The 23,177-nt window shown below is 50.8% G+C and overlaps 1 protein-coding gene across 1 annotated transcript; it reads right to left on the reverse strand.

Annotated features, from left to right (window-relative positions):
* Positions 1-1,019: 1,019 nt before the first annotated feature.
* Positions 1,020-22,229, reverse strand: ZYX (zyxin). Its single transcript, XM_055002271.1, is given in 11 exon segments — positions 1,020-5,390; positions 5,493-5,613; positions 5,725-5,903; positions 7,366-7,535; positions 7,972-8,122; positions 10,783-11,292; positions 11,907-12,005; positions 12,700-12,870; positions 12,872-12,888; positions 21,169-21,447; positions 21,985-22,229. Coding segments are annotated over 10 exon segments (1,785 nt in total). The 5' UTR covers positions 21,425-21,447; positions 21,985-22,229; the 3' UTR covers positions 1,020-5,279.
* Positions 22,230-23,177: the final 948 nt, after the last annotated feature.

Below are 23,177 nucleotides of genomic sequence, written 5' to 3' on the forward strand. Positions count from 1 at the left end.
ACCCACCCGGATCCTTTTAGCCCATTCCGGGGGGGGGGGGGGACGGGGGACGGGACGACACTTCAACAAGCGCAGAGACAAGGCCCAGCGTTAGAACATGGAGATTGGCTACTCTAGGCAAGGTTAGGCAAGACTCACACCCGTGGGATATTTGGTGCACCGGCCGCAAGCTGGGGAATGAGACAAAAAAAAGGTAACGGCTGATTTTTAAAAAAATGTATTTCAATGAATCCAGAGACGCCATCTGTATTCAAGGCACCAACAACTATGCCGGAGGGGTGAGAAGAACATGAAAAGCCTTTGGGAGTCAGGCTGCCATTTCATTTAGCCCCGAAGCCTGGGGACAGAGGCAGGCACAAGGAAGAAATTGGGACAGAGGGCCCCCTGAAGTCCTCCTGCCAGGTGGCTCCAGGGACGGGAGGCGGAAGGGAAGGGAAGGGACACTTTGTGAAACATCTCCGCTCCGACTGACAAGAGCAAGCGGCATGAAGGGGGACTCACGGGAGGGCACAGGCAGGCATCTCTTTGGAGGCATCGATTTGCTTCTGCCTACCAGGAGTCACACCCAACACTGCAGAGTAGGCCCTTCCCTGTTCTTCAGGGATTGTAGTTCCTTCTGGGGAATTCACTTGGGATAGGGGGCTGGGGAGAGCCCTTACTCCAACGGCCTCCACCCTGGCCCCACCCGCGTTCATCTTCAGATACAAGCGACCCTTTCCCAAGTGGGAATTGACTGCAATGGAATATTACAGCCATGTTTGTGTCTAGCGTCTGCTTATATAAGCAGGCAAAATCGCATCTCTTGCAACTGCAGCCTTAGTCCTCGTGGCTTCTGTTACAATTCTGTGCTAATGTAATTGCTAAGATATCGCATTGTAAAGATTCACCAGTGTTCTCCCTCAATGCAAAAAAGTTACACCCCGCCCCCCCCACCGCCATGAATCTACCAGCAGAAAGAGACGTCACAGCAGCTCCACCAACTCCAGAATCAGTTGCAGTAAATAAGCTTAACACAAAACCCAAGAGCACCTTTTAATTTATTGCAGTACAAGTCTGTCCCCTCTCCCCGAGGCAATTAAAAGGTGCCAGGTGCTGGCAAGCAGGAGTATGGTTATAAACACATGACATGCATGATAAGTTGAAAAATTGTGAGTTGTCACTGAATGAGAACGGCCACAAAGGTATTACTGTATACCGCCCCGCCCCCCTTAAGCTATTGGAGGACTATGGCTAGTTCACCCATGACAAAATGTAGTCCTATGTGCGATGTTACTGATCAGAGGTGCATGCGTGCTTATGTGCACAATGATCCAGGAATGGTTAGGGATGACTGTGGGGTACTAGCTCATCCATTGTCTGGTTCATGAACTAGAGCACCAAAGAAGGGTGGCCTCTGTAAACCGCTCCCCCCTGCATGTGTCATATGCCACCCCTCTAGCCAACCTCAACAGTGAACTCTTCCTGCATATGGAAGCCCATGCTACCCTAAAACCAAAGGCCTCCATTTTAATCATTAGATGGGGATGGTTGTTGTGGGTTTTCCGGGCTGTATTGCCGTGGTCTCGGCATTGTAGTTCCTGACGTTTCGCCAGCAGCTGTGGCTGGCATCTTCAGAGGCGTAGCACCAAAAGACAGAGATCTCTCAGTGTCACAGTGACACTGTGACACAACAACCATCGTTCTCTGGCCGTGAAAGCCTTCGACAATACATTAGATGGGGACTTGGGAGGGCAAAATTGGCCCACAAAGCACTGTGTGAGCAGGACCTCCAACCCTTGTGTAAGAGCCACAGATGTCCGGAGAACAAGTCAACCTATACGTAACAAACCTATGCACATTTACTCCCCAGTCTCACCGGACAGGGCACTTGCAGATCAGGTTACAAGGCGATTCACTTCTAGGCTTGTGCTATTAAGCAGACGCTGAAGGGTACTCTTTCTCCACCTACCAGTCGTTGGCTGCTCATCTCCCCCTACTTACACTAGTTGCTTGACAAGAATGAACCCCCCACATGTTCAACACCCCCAGACCCACCTACAACGACCCTCTGTGAGCTAGAAAAGTTCAGGCATTCTTGGTTGCCATTTCCCTGCTGATAAAAACTTTGCCAAAACTACAATAGTACAACAACAACTGGAAGCGCATTTTGCAGTAGCCCCATCAGTAGATCCAGGGGAAATTTGAATCTGCACAACTTTTCCAAACCAAATCTGTAAAGCAAGAGGTTTATAGGATATTTTTTTAAAAAACTGTCAGGATCAACTCCAGAAAATTTGTGTCAAAATTAACCCTACTCTTTCGGGATCAGAAAGGATTTATCACAAACGTAGAGATTTAAGGCCTGTGTCCAGGGCAAATGATGAACTAAAATATACCGTGGGCCTGTGATAACCTTGCTACTTGCCTCCAAAATTTGCAAAACACACCCTTGCGAACAGAGCACTAGTTGCTCCAGACCTGCTTTCCTGGAAATGGCTGTATGACTTCTTTAGTAACCTTCCAAGCTGAAGGCCTCCAGGGTCAAGAGATGGAAACAAGCTACTCAAAAGTAACTAGAAAATGCTCCTGCTGAAAGGGAACAAAAATTAGGGGGAGGGCTTTTTTGCACAAGCTAAGAGGTATGGGGAGCAAAGTGAGCATCACCCCCCACCCCCACCCCCCACACACACAGAGCTATCTCAAACACAGCCCTGGCTATACAACACAGTCCGCTAGTTGTATGTTCCCCAAATACTAAGAAGTAGGTAGGCTGACAAAGCAGAGAGATCAAAAGGACTGTGGAACGAAACTACACTTGGCCTGAACAAACACCTCAAGAACTAGGCAAACATTTGCCACCCTCTTTCACTGTTGACCTTTGTTATTTGCAATACCACCAAGTATCTGCAGAAGGAGATGCAGCTTTGGGGTGGACCATGTTAACTTTTACTACTTGCCACACCCAGGTCTTATCAGGCTTCAAAGCCTCAAATTCAAACTTCTGGAAGGAGGTCTTATTCAGCCAACCTCTTGTTTCTGAGATTTCACCAAAGGAGTTAGAAACTCATTTAAGATGAAAGCAAAGTTTCTCACAAAAGTTAAGCTGGATGAAGGTTTTCTACACTTGTGTCAAACTGAGGAATATAAACCACCCTGATGCCGACATGTTTCCAACACACACACAGAGTGCCACTGGACTGCATGATCCAGATCAGGGCGACACAATCGGGGACCTGCCAAGCCAGCCGCTGTAGAGTGTGGCCCACCCATCCACCCCCTTCTCATTAAGCAGGCGGAACCAGGAGGCAGGAGTGAGTCCAACTGGACCACTGCAAGTTGTATCCGCTTGATCTAGCTAAAATGCCATCTTTTCTTCCAAATAACATGCACAAGAAAAGCAACTACCAGGAATCTAAAAGATGTCAGCAGCCAGAGTTTAACCACTGAAAACATCCTCCATTTTTTTTAAAGTAAGATTTGTGAATCCTTGCGGATATTCTTCTCTACTCTCAAAGCTCATAACCAATCAAATGGTATTCATTCAAGATCAGTTTCTCACCACTGCGTGAAAGTTTGAGTTTGTCTTTCTCTGGGCAGCAGTCAAAGCTGTCGCACGACTTGCAGTAACGCCCTTCTCAAAAACCCACTTCCTCTGCTTCTTTAACTCTGTAATGCAGCAGAGGGCCTAACCCTCAGCCGTTGGGAACCAAGCAGATGTTGAGAAGATCCTAAAATATGTTAAAACCTCTGTTAGCAATGATGGAGACAGAACCAAACCGTCTGGATTTCAAATTCTAAACTGAGGTTGTACAGATTAAAAAAAGAGAGGTGGGGTTAAAGGTCACACAATGGCATTTTTAAAAAAGTTACAAGGTCACAGTATTATTTTTAGAAAGGAAGCACTACACAGAAAATTGCTAAGACTGTGAGCAGCAAAAGGGGAAAGCTCACACATGAGGACAACTACTTAAAACCAACTATTTTCTTTCAGCAAAAATTATGTTTCTAATTGGATACAGACTGAAAAGCTGATTGTGTGGACGGGCGATTTTGCTTCACAGTACTCCCGAGTCTTTCGGTGTGCAAAGCCAGGCACCAAGTAGAATGTTTTTAAGAAGAATGGATGACTGCCAAGCAGCATTGCAGCGAGCACATGCACACCACAGAAAGGGCTGAAGTTGCAAGGCAAAAAACATCCCCAAACAAAACAAAAAACACAAAACCCCAAACCTCAAATGTTTATTGGAGACAGAGACTGGCTGGGACAGCACAATATTCAATATTCTGTTCAGCCCAGGAGCTGGGGTACTGCTTGATGACAGCGAGCCAGAGAGAATTCCAAAAACAGTTTGCGGGTCTGTCACAAGAGACAAAGGCAGCTAGCAACCTGCATGGGGAGCTGGAAGGCACCCCCCCCCCACACACAGAGGCTGTGAGCAAACAAACCCCCTCCCTGGGAGGTGATGGCTCTCCCAACACCAATTCAAAACTCTATCAAGCTCCATGTAAACAGATGAGTTCTTTGGATTGCTTACTATAGTGAAGCCAAAATATCACAAAAAACAAAAATGTGAGGAGTGGAGTGGGACAGGGGAAGACGTGGTCCATCAACCTTGAAGTCAAGAGTATTTTCTCACTGGCAGAAAGAAAATAGTTAGGCAAAGTCAGCAGTTCATCCCCCTGCCCAGAGTCTGAGGGGGTCACGCAACGCCCCCACCATGCATCAATGTGCAGTTCCAAGATCCAAACCTGAACGGGGGATGCCACAAAGCAAAGCTTCAGCCGGCAGGCCCTGGGAGTGTGGGCAGGGGGAGGCACAGCTTGGAAGACGGCATCTTTGCTCTCCAGGATTCATTTCTCTCTCGCCAAGCCAGGAGGGCGGCAGGGCTTAGAGCAGGACCAGCCTCCACGTCACTTTGAATAGCATCAGAAAGAACGTTCAGCAGCAAGGAGAGATGAAAGGAAGGTGCCATTTTGAAAGGGCGAGGGGAGAGGGTCAGGGGAGGAAGGTACGTTGGGCTGGATCCTGCGGAGCCATCCATTGGGCAGAAATGCATTCCTCCCCCAGGAGGAGGAGGCTTCCCCAGCACAAGGGAGGCGCTTTCCATCAGAGGGAAATGCCTGCCAGTGGAATGGATCCACAAAATCTAACCCAGCACCAGACTCTAGGGCAAAATGCCCAGTGACGTGGGCAGGAAGAGGCGGCAGCAGGAGGAAGAATCACAGGGCACAGGGGGGCATCAGGCCCACTGGCGCGGGGGGTGAGGGAGACCCCGAGGGCACATCAGGCTCCGAGGCGCTCAGCCTGCTGCTTTGACACGTGTGGTGTGGCACTTCCTACACAGCACGTGGCCATCGAGGGGGAAACAGCCATTGTCATCTGCCTCAATGGAGAGAGGTTTCCCACAGTCCTGAAAGATGACAAGAAGAGAGTGAGAATCAGTAATGCTGAGAAGCGAAGGGTATCAAGGCAAAATGGGAAAGAGAGCATACAAAACAACGTTGTTGTTTACCTCACATCTGTAGCACTTCATGTGGAAGTTCTTCTCCAGGGCCACCACTCGGACAGTCTCGTCCTTCCCTGGTTCTGGCATAATGGGCTCAGTACACACCGAACACCGCGGAGCGTATTTTCTGTAGGCATGGAATGGGGAGCGTGGAGGATTCAAACTTTCACCACCCACATTCCAGCTGAACAAGCGTTCAAGGGAAGGCAGGGGCTTGCCCTGGGAGCAAAGTACATACCTGTGGTAATCGTCCACACAGTGGGGCTGGTTGGCTTTGTCCACGATGAAGGAGGCCCCCTCCAGGGGTTTGTGGCACACCACGCAGGTGAAACACTGAGGGTGGTAAGAACTGCCCGTGGCTCGCAGCATCCGATCCGTAATGGTCTGCTTGCACACACAGCACTTCTCCAGGGTGCCCTGAAGAACAATGGGGGGGGGGGGGGTTAAGGAGGAAAAGGCGCCAGGAACAAATCCACTGGGAGAAGGCGGCTCCGTGGTTCAGTCCACGTAGGTCCTGATCTATCTAGTGGGTATTTCAACCCAGAGACTGGAGCCATGAACAGACAAAACAGATCTTTCTACAGATTGAAAAATCCCCCATATTTGCATAATAATTTGCAATCTTTTAAAAAACTGATACACTGGAAAGGTTAAAATCCTCCCCAAATAATAGAAGCAGTGCCTGTAGGTTTAAGAACAATGCCCTTAGCAGCTGTTGCCAGGCAATCGTAACAGCACTGCCGGTCTTCAAGCCTTGGTTTCTGTCCCTAAAAAGCTGGGGGCGGGGGCGGGGCAGGTTCTTTTCCAGGTCTGCCCTGGCCTTTGAGAGACGACTCACTGAGGCCAGCCCCGACACCAGCCCCAGGCCACTTAATCCCACACAACTCGCGTGACTCACCCGGGACTGGCTGCTTGTTCCGTTCAACATTAGCTACCCCTCAAAGCCAGACAGGTGGACTGCTAAGAGTTTCAGACTAGGACCTGAGAGGCCAGGTTCGAATCCACACTTCGCTGTGGAAGTTCTCTGGGTGACCTTGGGCCACATCATGAACCAAAACTACCTTAAAGGGCTGTTGTGAAGAGAAAATGGAGAGGAGAATGAAGTGAGCAGCTCTGGGTCCCCACCGTGGCGAAAGGCTGGGTATAAATGAAGTAATTAGTAAGTATAGCTGAACATGGGTGTGGGCAGTTAAAAGGTAGGTTGGCGGGTGGGTGGGAAGGAGAGAGGGATGCAAGAAAAGGGGAGGGGCTACGGGGACTTTCCAGGAAGGGAAAGAGGAACATGAGATGCCCCCTGCAGGCCACTGTGGGTCCTGCGCTTGTGTGTTCTAATGCTGAACTAGGGCCTGCTTCTCTGTGGCCTGTACTGCCAAGGTCATGTCCAACCCAGACCCAAGGTGGTCACCACATGGCTCACGCCCTCACGCCAAACCCCCACAAAGACATGAAGCTGGAGTCAGACCACTGCTCCAGCCAGACTGGCACTGCCCACTCTGACTGGCAGCAGCTCTGGCAGGATAACAAGGGGAGAGCTTTCACTTCGCCTCCTACAGGAGGTCCTTTAATGGGAGATGTTGGAGACTGAACCGCGAACCTTCTGTGCGTTCAACAGATGCTCTACCGCTGTGCCACAACGCCAACCGCACAGGTCCTATCCAATGCATTTCTGTTCTGCCACCCCTCCAAGTTCTGGGCTGCATTCATGGCTCTCCCTTCCCCATTTTGTCTTTACAACAACCAACCGGTGAGGTACATGAGGCTGAGAGAGAGTAGCTCTGTGCAGAGGGAGGATCTGAATCTGGGTCCCCGAGATCCTAGTCTGACACCCAAACCCCTACAACGAACTGGCCCCCTGCGACCCCCAGACACACACACTTACTGCGTAGCATTCCTCGCAGAAGGGCTTCTCGTCCACGTTGTAGAATTGCTGCCCCTGCAGCTGCTTCTCACACTTGAAACAGGTGAAACACTCCACATGGAACAGCCTGTCCAGGGCACGGACAGCTGGCTGTGTCCGTGACAGGGCCTTACTGCACAGGCCACACACCTCTGCCAGGACGGGAAGAAGAAGAAGAAGAAGTTTTAAGAGAGAGAGCTGCCAACTGAAGACAGGTACCCTCACATAGAAGACTTCTGCCAGCTCTTTCAGCCTCCGCAAGGCCTACACAGCAGGTGAAACTTCCTTGGAAACAAAGTTGTGTGGAAAGCAACACTTGCTCAAGTTTTGTGTGTCAGGCTGCATCCACACATTGTTTGATAACGCACACAAGCCATCCTCTGCAACTGGATTTTCCAACGTGGGCAGGACCGTTCAGGAGGCAAGTGACTGCTATTGCACACTGATAGCTCAACAGCCAGTGTGTAGACACACACTCCATCTACCGCTGCCGGCAGCAAGGGACGGGCATGAAAAATGCCAGCAGAGTCTTTGAACGGAAATCTGATTCTCTTCCCCTCCCTTCCCTCTGCACTTGCACACACCTACCAGAAGTGGAGGCCTCTGCAAGAGGAGGGTGGTCCATGTCCTTCATGAGCTTCTGAGTTAACATCTCCAGCTCTTCTACCTCCTTCATGGTCAGAGCAGGACCTCCCCTGGGAGGATCTGACTCCGTGTTCGCAAAGGTGGCTGGGTTGCGCTGGACAAGCACAGATCAAAGAGTCACTGCAACGAGTTCAGAACCCTAACCCTGGTCACACTTCCCACCCCCGTAACGCCAGGACGCATTTCTCAATGTTCCTTAATATGGACGAGTCTCTCTTTAACTTTATGGAAAGCTTCCTCCACCCATCCCCACCCCAGGAAAGTCCCGTCCATCTTATCAAACCTGCACCTCTGGAACCCGATCCCAGGGAGAGGTCTAAGCTCCTTCAAAGATGTTATTTTCCTCCACAAAGTCAAAGAGCCTATTTCACCTTCCAATGCTTGCATAGAGAAGAGAATTTCAGCAAGTATTCTAGAATAAAAGTACTCATGCTGAAATTCCCTCATCTACAGAAGCATCGATTGGCGTACATATTTCCTAAATAAAAGAACACATTATCTTTAGCAGTGCCAGAAAGAGTATTTGGCTTCAGCTTTTCAGCAGCCTGCCAAAACACGCGCACGCGCACACACCATGCTTTAAAAACACCTGTCTTGGATGGTGTCCAGTCAGGCCTGACCGGCACCCAGATTTTTTATAGAGAAAAAGAAAAAGAAAAAACACAACTAGGCAGCACCTCTCTCGAGTAGCTCCGGCAACACACAGGTCAGGCCACTGACCTCTCAAGGTCAGTCCTGGCCATGCTGGCTGGCAGCCTCTCTCCAGGGTCTCAGGTGGAGGCCTTTTATGCACCACCTATAACCTGATCCTCTGAACTGTACGCCAAGCAGATGCTGTGCCACTAGGCCACGCCCCCAGGCAAGACGCAGTCAGGCACAGATGTGGCTCACGGGACAACAGGAGGCTTTAAGGCATTAAGCTGAACATTGCTGGCCTCTGCCTTACTCAGAAATATGGTTTTATTTCATCTGGGAGGCACTAACAATTCTGAGATCCCGACGGACCCTCCACATTCAGAGGCAAGTTACAGACCCAAGGAGGCCTGCTGCCTTCTTCCCTCCTCACCCGTAGACTTCCCAGGGGCACCCGGCCAGCCACTGCTGGAAACAGGAAACAAGCAAAAAGGATCCTCTAGCCCATCTGCTACTCAAGTGTAAGAAACAGCCTTAAAAGAGCTTTTTAAAAAATACCAAAGGGGAAAGGTTTTATGTATTTTCCTGGAAGTTAGGGCCAAAGGATGCTGAGTCTACATTCTGAAGCTCTCTGAGTTCCAGTGTATCAGGATTCAACCACTTGTAACAAACTACTGGCTGTCAGATGTTAAAAATACTGCAACTCTGTGGGCTTTGGAAACATTTCCTACAGAAAAAGCCATCAAGCCTGGGACAGAGGAATCGGGAACTCTGGGAGTGGATGGCTGCCTTCCGACACATCTCGCCAGCCATGCTGCCAAATGTAAAGGCAAAAAGGCGGCCCAGGCTGCTGTTGGAGCATCCTTCGCACGCAAGGCCAGAATTGGAAGCGTGTGGGTAATTTGAAAGCTCTGCTGTGTCAGCCACACTGAGTGCCACAATTCCGCACCAAAAGATAATTAGACCAATTACATCGGTCAGGGCACACAGGACTCCTTATGGGGGAGGACAGGGACGTATCTTTACTTTAAGTAGCAGGGCTTATTTTGAAGAATGACTCTTAGCGCTACGATCCCACAGCTGTAAGTCTGTATTCATAACCCAGGCCCAAATTCTTAGCTTAAGGCTACTTCACACTTTACAAAGCCCTTGTGGGCAAACATGTTTCTATCAGGCATGTACTGGGAGTTCCCCTGCTTGTAATTAATTCTCAAGTGCACAGAGACCCTGTTTGGATCAGGGCTGCCGAAAGAAGGGGCTCAAGCTTCCCCATCAGCAAAGCCCCCCCCCCAAGCAAAGAGACGGTTCCTCGGGGCCATTTCAGGCCACAAAAGAGGGGATGCAGGAGGGGAAGGTTTCAGCCCCCTTTCCCCATGGCCCCGGTCTAAATCTGGCCTGCATGACCACAAAATTGAGTTTCATGTAGGCAACTCTGGGTGTCTGACCGTGTTCTCACTGCCCGTATAACAATGTGTGACTTGGCCCTTAGCTGGCAGCACAGCAAACATCCGTCGTCCTTTACCACGTTCCCTCTCCCAGCCCCTTATCCCAGTGATCCCCAACATGGGACCGGGAGGAGCTGACACTGCCCAATCCGTTTCTTGGCACCCACTTGCTGCTTCCCTAAAGCAACTCTTCTTCAAAATGAAGAAGAAAATGTGACTGGCCAATGGAGTGGGAAGAGGCCAAAGAACACTGTGCTGGGAGGTCCCAAGCCAAGTTTCCTTTTATGACAGAGCCAAGTCCAACATCAGACCCTGCGTGGCTTGCGACTGGATGAACTGAGCTCTCACGGTGAGCACCTGGGGTTCGCACCCACCCCGTCCTCAGAATTCCAGAAGTACCCACAGTTTGACATGGTTGGGGACCCCTCCCGTACCTCTTCCTGCTCTCCATCTCCCCCATCAATAAGCGTCTGTTTTCATTTAATAGACAACTTAGCATTTGTGGGGTAACTGACATATTGTGATTCCGCAGGGGAGAAAGCATGGAAATCTAGTATTGCACAAAACTATAATTCCATTATGAAAGTTGTTTAGACAAATGCACCACCTTTCAGGGGGCAAAGCGAGCTCTACTTTGGCACACCGAGTTTCCCACCCCAAAAGTCGTTCCCCTCACCATGTCTCGTGGGGCAGGCGGCTGGATGGTGGGGCACGGCTTCTCCTGGACCAGGGGCCTTTCCCGTTGTTGTGCGTAAGTGAAAGTGGGCGGCTGTGGCTTCGGGGCTGGACCAGCACCGGGAGGAGCAGGCAAGCGAGGCTGAGGAGAGGCTGGAGCAGCTGGCCTGGAAAACCCGGAAGAAACGCTCGGAACTGGCTTAGGGACAAATCTGGGGGCAGGAGCGGCAGGGGGGGGAGGGCCCTTGGGGGCTGCTGGAGCAGGAGGAGCGGGTGGCGGAGCAGGGAGCGGCGCTGCTGGCAGCAAGTCTCTGCGCTGCTTCGAAGTCACCCAGGGTGGAGGAGGAGCTGGACATGCTTCTCCTGACGGTTTGGACAGGTAATTGACACTGGGACTGGAGGCAGCGTTGGAAGGAAAAGAAACAGGAGCAGGGACGTCTTTAGGTGGAGCCACGCTTTCCGAGGAACTTTGCGATCCGCATCCGGCAGTGACCAAACACCCGGGAGACAGCTGCAAAAATAAAAGGATCACCGGATAACAGAAAAGGTAAACAGCAACAAACAAGCCATCCAGTTTCAGAGGGCACTAATCCGACTTTCCCTCGGCATGGAAAAGGAGAACAGAACCGGGGAGAGACGATCCGAGACAGAGCAGGGGCCGGGTGCAGGTGTTCACTTCACCACGCTCCTGGCCCTCAAGATCTGCCTTATCACTCGGCCAGCCAATCCAGACATCTCGGCTACTGAGGGAAGAGGCAGCTCTCCCAGGGTAGCTGGGTCATCTGCATGAGCTCTCTTTGAAGGAAAGGCGGCTTCAGGTCAGGCGTGAAATCCGACACCAGCACGGCTGACCCTGTTCTGTCTTCTCAAACCCCCAAGATACTTCCTGCTACCCAGACCGTCAAATGTTTCCAGGCCATATCACTCTAGTGGGCAAAAAGAGACTCGTGTGACTGAAAGCTCCTCCAGACGCAAACATCCCCCGCCCAGAGATACCTAGATGTCAAGGAGACGGGTTTGAACCTAGCCTCTCTCCCGACAGAGGAAACGGTCCATGCGCAAGTGCGTGTGCGCGTGCAGGGAGGACCCAGGCCTCGCAACGGCTGTCCGTGCATTGCAGCTCACCCGGGGTTTGAAGGGATCGTTCTTCTCCATGTCATCCAGCATTGAGGACAAAGAGTCCATCTCCAAATCAATACTGCTCACCTTCCCGCGGACCTGCCCCTTCCACGGTGGAGGAGAAAGGAAGGCACATGTTAGAGGTCGTCCCCAGCCAGGCGGAGGCTAACGAGGCCAGTAGCCAACACCAGCTAAGCTTGGTAGTGCGGTAAGCAAGCTCTGCACAAGAGCAAATTCAGGAGACTGCGGGGGGCCAGTTGGGCAAGAACAGCAAGGGACTCTGTCGCATCGAACCATTTCCTCCAGCCCCTCCCTCAGTTCCCATTTAAAGACAAAAACCCTCCTCTAACGCTGAGCCAGTCCCGGTGAGACTGCAGAAACAACAGCTGGCCCCAGTCAGAGGGCAGGTGAGGTCTCTGCTACACCGTCCCTCTCCACAAAGCGTAGATGAAGAATTGGACACAGTCGCCCAGTTTGCTGAATTTACAGATCACGGAGCTCCAGTTCCCTTTGTGTAAAGTCTGGGCTGGCTTGGCACAGAACGCTAGTTTTAAAAAACATGGGCACACACAGAGTATGCACGAGGGAAGCCAAAAGGATGGCTGAGGCGTCTGGATCACAGCCCCTCCTGCCCGCTTTCTTAGCACTGCCTCACTCACAGAGTACGGGTGGGGTGGCCCAAGCTGGACTGGGCAGCACCACCCATGTCTGACACAGGCAAAGCGTCCAAGGAACAAGATGGTAGTGCGGGACCTACTTCATTAAAGCCAGCTCTTGATGATCTCAGGCAGAGACTCACCTGGGGGGCAGGCAGCCCACTCAGAGATGCGTGCTCTTCCACCACAATTGGAGGAGGAGGAGACGGGAAGACATCTTCTGGAGGTGGGGGAAACGGCTCCATAAATGGGGGAGGCGGAGGAGGGAAAGCGCTGTTTGAGGAGACAACCATATCTTCTCCAGGAGGGGGGGGGTGGCGGCAGTGGGAGATCTGCAGAGAACAGAAAAAGTGTTCTGTGGTGGTTCATGTCTTGCGTCACGCATGAACTTACTTTGCCCTGGTCAGAGGCCTATTTCTGATATGGCACTAAAGGAAGCACGGCTCTGGCTTTGGTGCAACTGGTTCTAGGGTTACCGGTCCCCCGTTGGGGGCAGAGGATTCCCCGCACCCAGCCTCCTCCTCCCCCCCCCCAACAACCACTCACCTGGCCGGCAGGGGGGGGGGAGAAGGCAGGGAAATGGGCCTCCTGGGGTGCACTCCTGGGGGATGCAACTATGCTACTCTCAGGAGTGACGTCGTCAGGTAGGCCCCGGGAGCGCTCTTGCGCGTGGCACTGGGCCGATTTGGGCCCTAAATGGATTGGCCCGGTGTGAAGCGCAGAAGCGCTCCCCGGACTTGCGCAAGGATCTCTCTCCTGCAAGTGTCTCCATCAGGCCAGTGCCCGAGAGGTTAAGGGCTGGGTCTCCCCCCACACCTGCAGATAGGGGAGGAAGACCAGGCAACCCTCAACAGCCCTAGCCCCCAGGCTGCGGCCAGACAAAAGGAACCAGCTGGCGGAGGCCTCTCCTTAACCACGTCCAAGAGTGCTTTACTTTCTCCTGATTTTATAAACGTACTAAGTAGGGAAGGCTCTGCACTGAGGGGGCAGCCATTTCAGCGATTCCACTCCAATTCAGCACTGCAGCGTTGGAAGAAAGCGCATCTCAGTTCCTCCTCAGAGGCAACTGGCAACCGGAGGGGCTGGCCCCTGTTTGAAAAAGATAGGCCTCGTCCCGCCCAAGAGTTGGGTTGCCGGCCACCTAGTGGGTCCTCAGGTTTCTGGTAAGCATTGCTTCTACGACCATACATATAAAAAATATTTATTATGTTGCTCCTTTTGTATATGAATGTATTTTATATGAAGGTATTTATATGTATGTAGATATTATATGTATGTATTTATAGGAACTAGTATCAATTGGTGTACTGTATCACACACATTTTATTATGTGGTTTAGACCCCTTTAAGGAAACGGTAGATGCTAATTGTCCTAATGATCTGGCCCAAGGCATCTTATTGAAATACGGGGTGGTTTTCTGTTAGCTGTTTCTGTCATCTCATTGCATTTTGAGCCTTCGTTGTATTTCCAACTGAGTGGGGTGTGAGGAGAGATACCTGTGACCAGTGAGTATGCATATGAATCACTATACAAGACGCTATGTTTTATAAGAAATAATTTATTAATTAATATTGCATAATAATTTCCATCATAGTCCATTGAATTATGCCCAAGAAGAAGTAAGAACGAAACGGGAAATGGAAATCTGCGCATAAGCCCGTCGGCAGTGTTCTTTGGCACTTCCAGTTCCATCTTTGGACTGATGGTCTGAATTTCATCTCAAGCGGGACATTTCTCCCCATCCTTGTATACTCTCCATCCACCAGTTGAGACTGTATATATTGTAATTACTTCTGGATTGACAGACTACCTCATTATTATTGTTCGTAACTGCATTTTGAATTGATATACATGCATTTGCACTTCAGCACTTTGCATAAGCAAAAATATATATAAAAAATTAACTTTCAATCGATTGGCAATTTATTGTTGTTCCCCGGATTCTGTATTTTGTGTTGTAGCCACCTGGTGGAGCCTGGAGATCCCCTGGGATTACAACTGGCCTCCCGATTACAGAGCTCAGATCCCCTGGAGAAAATGGCTGCTGTGGAGGGCTGAGTCTAGGGAACTACACCCTGCCCCCAACCCACCCCTGAATCTCTAGGGATTTCCCCAACCCAGAACGGGCAGCACTCGCCTCAACAACAGACGGGAAGCAGGGCTGCCAGATGGCCCATGAAGTCATACCGCGCTCCCTGGACCGCAACTCCTCCTGCACGTGCTCCCGGGCCCAGCTTGGTGATGTCCAGCTCAGAAGTGGGGGCATCTGTTCCCTCAGCAGAGGCTGCCTTGATAGGCGCCCAACGGGTAGGGTTCCCAGGTGCCCGGAGGTGATTTGCCCCCTCACCTGCCGATCGCCCCCAACAGGCAGAAGGTAGCAAGCCCCCCAGAGGTTGCCCGCCACCAGCAGGCACCTAGGGAACACGTGCCGTCCGGGCACTCTCTGGGGGTGTGGCGATGCCACTTCTGGAAGTGAGATCACCACATCAGCACCGGGGCACGCGCAGGCTTTGCGTGTGCGCAAACGAGGACCTTGTACCCAACACAAGGAAACAGCCAGGCTCCGTACCCTCTCGTCAAGAGGGCAGAGGGAACTGACAACCCTACCAACGGGGCCAGCAGGGGAAGCGAGAAGCAGAGCGGCGGCATGAGCGGCGGCAGGGGAGGCAGCTCAGGCATGGCGGGTCCGCTGCTCTTGTCCCCCTTGCACGGACAGGTAGGGTTGCCAGATGGGGTCTGGCCTAATACTGGAACCCAGGGAGAGGCGAGGGGTGTGCTCTCTCGGGGCACTGTGATGACATCACTGTGGGAAGTGACATCATCACACTAACCCCCCCCCCAACCTCCAGACCACTGCAGGGGGCCTCCTGGGCTGGCTGGCCACTCCAGGGTGGTGCTGTGCCACTGCAGGCCGCTGCCTGGGTGCCTGGGGTGGCAGGCCACTTCCATGGCCCAGCAGTGGCGCTGCACAGGCGCAGGAGACCAGCTGGGCACATGGGATGGCAGACCGCTTTCCTGGCCTGGCACAGGTGTCTGATATTTGGGGAACGTTTTTCCCGGACAATCTCCCAAATACCAGACTGTCCTGGCCAAAACCGGACACCTGGCAACCCTCCAGGTGAGCGCCTGCTTGGCTCCTAAGGGGCTGCTGAGCACAGGGAGGCACAGCCTAAGCCTGAGGGGCCGAGCTTTCTCTGGCCGCAGCCGATTGGCTGGCTGTGCTGCTGGAGTTGGGAGGTGGGAAGACGAGGCCTGCTCCTCTCAGCGAGGTCTTGCCTGAGCGTAAAAATACCAGACATCTATAGGCCTCGTGTTTCAATTCCGTTTCCCCTGCTCAGTCAAAAATAGCACTCTCTCCAGGGGTGTTGTGAACTGCCTCTATCCGGGTGGCCTCAGTGCAAGGCAGAGGGTGGGAGGGACACAGTTTCCCTCTCCCTGCTCAACTCCTGCCAGGGTCTGGGGCCTCCCAAGAGGTCTCCAGAATCAGGCCAGGGCAGCCCCGGGTCCTCGTGGACAAGGAACTGCCTTTAGTTCTGATATCTTTTCTTCCAAGCCAAGTTACTTGTCCTACAGTTAATGTAAGTACTGTAAATAAAGGAACCTTTCAAGTTTAAGGAAAATGGGTGCTTTGTTGTTTGTGCCACTAAAGAATAGTGGGAAAACCGGACAACCGGACACCCTAATGGGAAGGTGAAAAAAAAGGACCGCAACCGGGGCAGACTCAGAAGTCAAAATGGCCCAGGAGGAAGCCAGGGTCAGCCCCTGGGCTTGGCTCTGTTTGTCCCAGCAGCCCCAGAGCAGTGGCCCACGGGGTGGTCTGTAGCCACCTCACCCCTGGTTGAGTCTTTGCTCCACTGGCCAACATAAAAAGATATTTAGCTAGATTAGCCCCACCTTCCTCACGCCGATTTCTAGGATCCGTCTCTCTACAGTATGCTGCCCTTGAGCTTTTACTTGCATGTCTGATTTTTAACTGGAGACAAGGAATTAAGGAGCTAGGAAATAAGAGCTTGCTTAGCTTTAGGTATTAGAGGCAAATTCTTAAGACTACCATTTTTGCTGTTACTGTGGCCACATGGTGCACACAGCTTATTCACATGAGTCATCTGGTACCGCATGTTCGACTGGCACCATCTGTGGAACACCCAACCATTGTTACATAGAGTTCCTTTAGTTTGCCTGCGTGGGCTGATCTAGGAAGGCTTTATTCTACTTTTAGGGTCTGCCAAAAGCCTGTTTAATTGATCCTCAAGTATTTGCACTGCCTGAAAACAGCTTGTTACGGCCAGGCAAGGAAGCGGAACCCGGAACGAAGTTCTGTCAGTGCAGATAACCCGGTATTCAGGCCCTCTCTCTACAACTCCTGCCATCACTACAGCATCTTTAGAAGGCAAGCAGGAAACTGCACCTATCTATCCCTCTCCCAGTTTTACCTAACACTCCTACAGAAAGACGTGAGGACTCTGATAAGCCATTAATTTTTAAAACAACAACACAGGACCCATATTTTGATTTGTACAAGGACTGAAGGACCAGGGCAGCAACATCAAGGGCATCCATTCACACTATCAAATGCAATCAGAGATCCATACACAATATTCTTCCACTACTTGAACACTCTACAGACATCTCTGATTCAGACAGTATAAATATGCTGTTATCTGACTAAAGTTCAGAGATTGCTCGGCATGTAGCCAAGTTTTGCTCCCAAGAGACTGAACTCCGTTCCCTTCAGATCTCGCCAGGCAATGCTGATGAAGAATCGATTGTTACATTTACTACTATAACCTAGCTTCTCTTAAAGCGGAACTACAAGTGACAAAAGGCACAGGTTGGACACTTGTCAGCTTCCCTCAAGTTTTGATGGGAAATGTAGGCAGCTTGGTGGAATGTTGGACAAGTGACCGTTGGAAAGTCCGTTGGACAGCAGTCAGAGAGCCAAGCTGCGAGACCAGGATGCCTACATTTCCCATCAAAACTTGAGGGAAGCTGACAAGTGTCCAACCTGTGCCTTTTGTCACTTGTGGTTCCGCTCTTAGTCATATTTTGTCTGGGTTTATCTACAATTTTATCTGCATCTGCTGCTAACTCTGATTTAAATGCTAGAAGGCAGTTGGCAGATACTGGCCTTCTGGTTAAGTATTGCACCATTATATTTTTAGCTGATTGATTTTGGTGAACTGTTCTTAATATGGCAGTTAGGGTTATTTCTGATGTTATGTATTAGGGTCCAGATCTAGTTTATCTCGTACATCATATTTGGCTTGTTTTTGTGTTTTCTATCTTTTTTCTCTGGTCATGGACTGTAATAAATGAAAATCAATCAACTGATCCATGCACAGGAATCCGGAACCCCCTCACACACATACCCCAGTGCAATTCTCTTCCCTTGTGCGCCACAATCACATGCAACTCAGCCGAGACACAACCAAAGTTAAAAAGAGGCCTTTGGCTCACCTTCAGTTGGCACGGGGAAGAAGAAGAAGACACAGTAGGAGCTGGGGATGGAGAAGAAGTTCTTGAGACTAGAATCTATGTCAGTGTTAGGTGGAAAGAGTCCAAGGGTGGCATTAAAAGCTCTCAAGCCGCCTCTCCACAGCAGGCGAGTGGGGGTGGGGAGGGGCAGAAAAACTGGGACTTCTGAGGGAAGCCAACAGAACAGCACTCAGTCTTTGGAACAAGCTCGAGGCAATGCTTTTTGCTCTTCTTGGCAATTCTCTTCCACCTCAGACCAAGTGCCTGCTCACACACAAATCAAAGTGCCAGGCGAAGTCCACAGACATTTTAAAGCACTGCTCATAACTAGGGCCCTAACCTGGGTAGTTCTATGTCGTTTAATGTGTCAGTCTTAGAAATGCTAACGCTGTTTCAGCGTTTCTTCAGCTCTGTGTATTGGATTTCTGCTGGTTTTAAATCTTTGCAAATTTGTATTTATATACCCTACTACATTGTTCACTGAAATGTCTTTAAAACTGACTGTACTAACTCACACTGAGTAATCCGCCTCGAGTCTTAGTGAGATAGGTAGACTGTAAGTAACATAAAATAAATAATTTACTTTATTTATACCCCACTGTTTTCCCCAATGGAAGAGGCTTCCATTGTTCTCCTCTCCCCCATTTTACACTCACAACAACCCTGTGAGGTAGGTGCATGTGACTGGCTCTAGATCACCCAGCAAGCTTCCATGGCAAAGCAGAGATTTGAAGGTGCGTCTCCCAGATACTAGTTTGACACTAACACACCACTGGCTCAGTTTCTCCCTTCTCCTTCTGATCCCAACAATTCTGTGAGGCAGTTTAAGCCACCAAAAAGCAACTTGTTACCCAGCGAGCCTCATGGCAGAGTGGGTATTTGAACCCAGGCCCACCAGGTACTAGCCTGGCATTCTTACCACTATACCATGCTGGCTAAAGATTACTTCATTGCTGCACAGCCAGGTGCTATGGCAAGCTACCATTAATATTTTCATACTAACAGAAATACATACCCATCCAACTCAAACCTGCTCAGCCCTTAGGACAGGCATGTGGAACAGGGATTCTAGACGGAAAGCCATGTTCGTCTACTGCTGCCGCACATACAAAGACACCTTAAAAGACCAACTGCCTTGGGAGACTAGACCCCCCCCCCGGGGTCAAGTGCCTGAAGCAATTCCCCCCATAGGAAAAAAGGGCTGTGTACGGGGGACTCCAGAGACTGCAAAATTCAAGGGAGCCCCACAAGAAGAGAGTCACATTTCTATACGAAGACTGCATCTTGCCCCTTATGGCCCCACGCTGAGGAAAAAATCAGAAGAGACTCCCACTACCCACCACTGCTGATAAATGCAAGAGGGCTGCTTACTCTCCACAGTGGGGAAGTGAAACCGAGTGCTTTACGAGATCAGTGACTGAAATAAAATCCAGCTAAGGATTCGAATAAGCTACAGCTTCCCTCACACTCTCTTTAACTCCCCAGTGCAAGTAGAGGAAGTTCCCCTCAGAGGTTCCGTGAGAGGAAATGCAAGCTTGGACCAGGCCTCACGGAAGACTTCAATGCTTTCCCTTTAATTGGCTCGACAGCTGAAACAGGACTTTTAACCATATTCTTGGGCCTGCCTCAGCTAGGCTTTGTTGTTATGCTTACACACTTCCTCTTTATCTCTTAGCGGAGAGAAGCATTGTAAAATTGTGGCCACCCTGCTGTGAAGTCAAGGACATCTCCTGGGGCAGCTGCCAGATGTACCAGGATGCAAACAGGGGAATTTAATTTCTAGGAGGCCTGCGAAGTAGAGAAGGAAGACAGCTTTCAGATTAAAGGAAATTAAGGCGTGCCAGGTCAGCGCATCAAGGTCCTTGCTGAAAAGCATCTTTAAAGTGGGAAGGAGTGTGATGAGAACTAAAACACATACCCAGCCAGAATTTATGCTAGGCTGTAGTTTCTGTATAGTATGCGATAACCACTTGATCCTCAGAAGAGAGAAGCAGAAGTAATTTGAAAAAGAAAAAACTCTGTTCAGGTACCGCTAGTCTTAAAAGAGTTTCAGCTACTTTCTCCTCCCTTAACAACATCCACAGTGTGGTATAGTGGTTAGTTATTGAGATTTGGAGGAGCAAGGTCCAAACTCCCACTGTGCCATGATGCTTCCCGAGTGACAGTGGGCGGGTTGCTCTCTCTCAGCCTCACCAGCAGAACAGAGAGGAGAAACAGCCATGCCTTCCACCGAGATCTTCAAACCACTCAACAGAAATATAAACAAATACAAGCAATGGGACCTCTGAGTATGCACAGAACACCTTTCACTTCATTCCTGAGTGCCTGGAGCTTGCCCACACCCGCTCTGAATTAAATAGTAGGGCTCCTCCCAAGGCAGACATGTGCACACACACTCCAGTCTTGGCACTTCTGAGATTTTTAAAATGCTCCCACAAGAGCATTCGAGAAACACCATTACCAAAGCATATGACTTGGAGATACGGCTGTAGCACTATTTTAAGTCATTGTCACTTTTTCACCATTGTAAGTACAAAAACAGAACCAGTGAAAGGGGGGGGGGGGGGATGTGCCAACCAAAGATACAGTTCGGAGGAGGAAAACAGAACCCCACATTTATACAGTGCATCAGAAGAGTTCAAAGCTCTTGAAGTCAATCTCATTAGTCCTTACTGACCAAAACAGTCCATGTTGCAGATCTGGAGGGCAGGAAGTGCAGTCACCAGCTCTGGGTGGAGGCCTTCTCTCTCTCTCTCTCTCTCTCTCTCTCTCTCTCACACACACACACACACACACACACACACACACACACAGTACCAAGTGTATTTGAGCACTCTGTTGAGAAATCTGACATGGTTTCATTGGACCAGAAGGGTACGAAGTATACTGTGCCAAGAACGAGAACTTAACCCTCCCTTCTCCACATCACTCACTCAAGACAACCGCCACACCCAGGAGAGTGTTCACTCTATTATGCGGAGTCATTTCATAAATCTACTGCCCCTCTCAAGCAGGGGGTCACAAGGAGGTTTGTCCTTATTTCTTATATCGTCAACATGGCACATAAGCAACAGAGATGGTTAGGGGACCTCACCCTTTGGTTTCCCAAATGCAAACTACCATGGCAATGACTTACCTTCAGCAAGAGAAGATGCTGTGGCTGTTGGGATCTCACCCACCTTCCCCATCTGGGCACAAGCCCCAGCTGGTGGAGGCAATGTCTGCTCCAAGGCATTTCCGGGCACGGCACCACCAGCTTTAAACGGGTTCACTTTGGGCTTGGGAGCAACAACCGGTGCAAATTTCTTCTGGGGGCTATAGAAGCTTGGAGTGGAGATGTTGATGCTGACCGTGGAGGTCATGCGTGTCCCTGGGGCCCCTGAGGAGGCCATCTTGAGCCAGGCTGGCTCAGCAGCTAAGGAGAGAGAAAGACACATCAGAACAAAGAGCCGATGGCAGAGAGAACTGCAGGCTCCCGTACCGGGTGAGAAGACTGCAGGCTACCATCTGGGCTGGAGGGCAGGAAGGGAATCAGAATGGGGCAAGAAGAACCGGCACGCAAGGAGCAATTCTCCGGCCTCCAGACAGGGCTGGGCAGAACCAGGCCTAAAACCTTCTTTTTAGTGGACATGAGAGAATATCAGTGCTGTACCTTGGAGGGGACAGAGGAGGAGAAAGCTGAACATCTCACCGTGAAAAACAAATCCACAACACAGAGGACCACTCTAGCAATAGCCAAGTTGCCACTCGGATCGTATGGCATTTTTTTTTTAAATTGGAGGGGCTTCCGAAGACTCTGTTTACCTCAGAATCCCTCCTTCAAAAGCAACCAAGGAGGGACCAGCTCTGCAGAGCTTCTGCCGCGGCTACCCACTCCCCTTCCCTAATGCTCCACGCCCCTCCATCGTCTTAAGTTACTGGTGGCCGTCCAACACCCTCCACTATGTCTTACCCTAAGGCCCCTGGCCTCAGCCAGTCAAGAGAGAGATTCCTACAGCAAAAGCTGAACAAAAGGAAACCTGGCAGAGTCCGTGGCGGTGTCACTGGAGAATCAGCTCCTGCCCCCCCCCCCCGCTCCCCAGCTGCCTTCCTCCTGCCCAGGCAGCGGTGAATCTGGCCCCCTGGTCCCTGGGGCCGGAGACAGGCACTCCTGTGCTCCAGCACCTCCGCCTGCTCCGCCTCCCTCTCCACAGGAAGCAGCTCCCAGACCCAGCCAGCCTGGCTGACACGTTCCTGGAGTCACACGCCTCCTTCCCCAGCCTGAGCTACACAGCGGCTGTCCTAAAGCCCGCCCTCCCCACCTTTTGCTGGTGTTGTTGCAGGCAAAGGGAGATGCTGCAGATGCCGACACCGGCACGTGGTGTGGGTAGAAGCAGGCTTGGACAGAGCCAGAAAGAAGAATGCCCAGGTTGCTATGAACTGGTAGAAGCCTGGCAGCACAAGAACATCACAACGGCTTTTAAAGAGTGAAACTGCAGACTCGGCAGCTTTGGGTAGAGTTGCGAGCACTGGCCTGTGTCTGCATCAATTGTGTACCAAGAGATTTGTTTTGCCAAAAACATCCTAAACATGCATATGACTGTAAACCTGCCTTTACCTAGCCAGCACAGAACGGCAACGTTTCCTTTGGTCTGGACCCTCGGCAGAGCACGTTGCCCTCAAAGGCCATGAAAAGGTCTGGGGGGGCGGGTCGCCTCGCCAAGCTGGGAGGGGGCCCTTTTGAGGGTAACATTAGCCCCACGTGCTCTAAAGACAACAGGACTCACCCCCCACATTCTCCCTCTTTCTTCTAGGGAGAGAAATTAAGCAGAAGTGCCAATTATCCCAGCGCAAACAGGATTTTAGCGTAAATTCCCAGGCTCTGGTTCAGCCAGACTGATTTCTCTACCAGTTCCAAATAGCTGCCAGTTTCCAGCAGCCTACTAGTTTGGTACAGAAATGGTGTGCATGCCGAGCCCCAAGGGCACCCCCAAGCCATGCTAGCCCTTAACCTCACATGCGCATATGATTAACAGCATCACCAGAGACCATCTGAAAACCCTGAATGGTTTGCAGAATCCATTCAGTTCCACACTCCCTGCCGACTGCAACCTTGTTACTTCCAGAGGCTGTCAAAAGCCTTCTGGAGCAGAACCATCTGTTTCA

This window comes from Eublepharis macularius, chromosome 18, assembly GCF_028583425.1.
Source record: "Eublepharis macularius isolate TG4126 chromosome 18, MPM_Emac_v1.0, whole genome shotgun sequence".
Taxonomy (NCBI): Eukaryota; Metazoa; Chordata; class Lepidosauria; order Squamata; family Eublepharidae; genus Eublepharis; species Eublepharis macularius.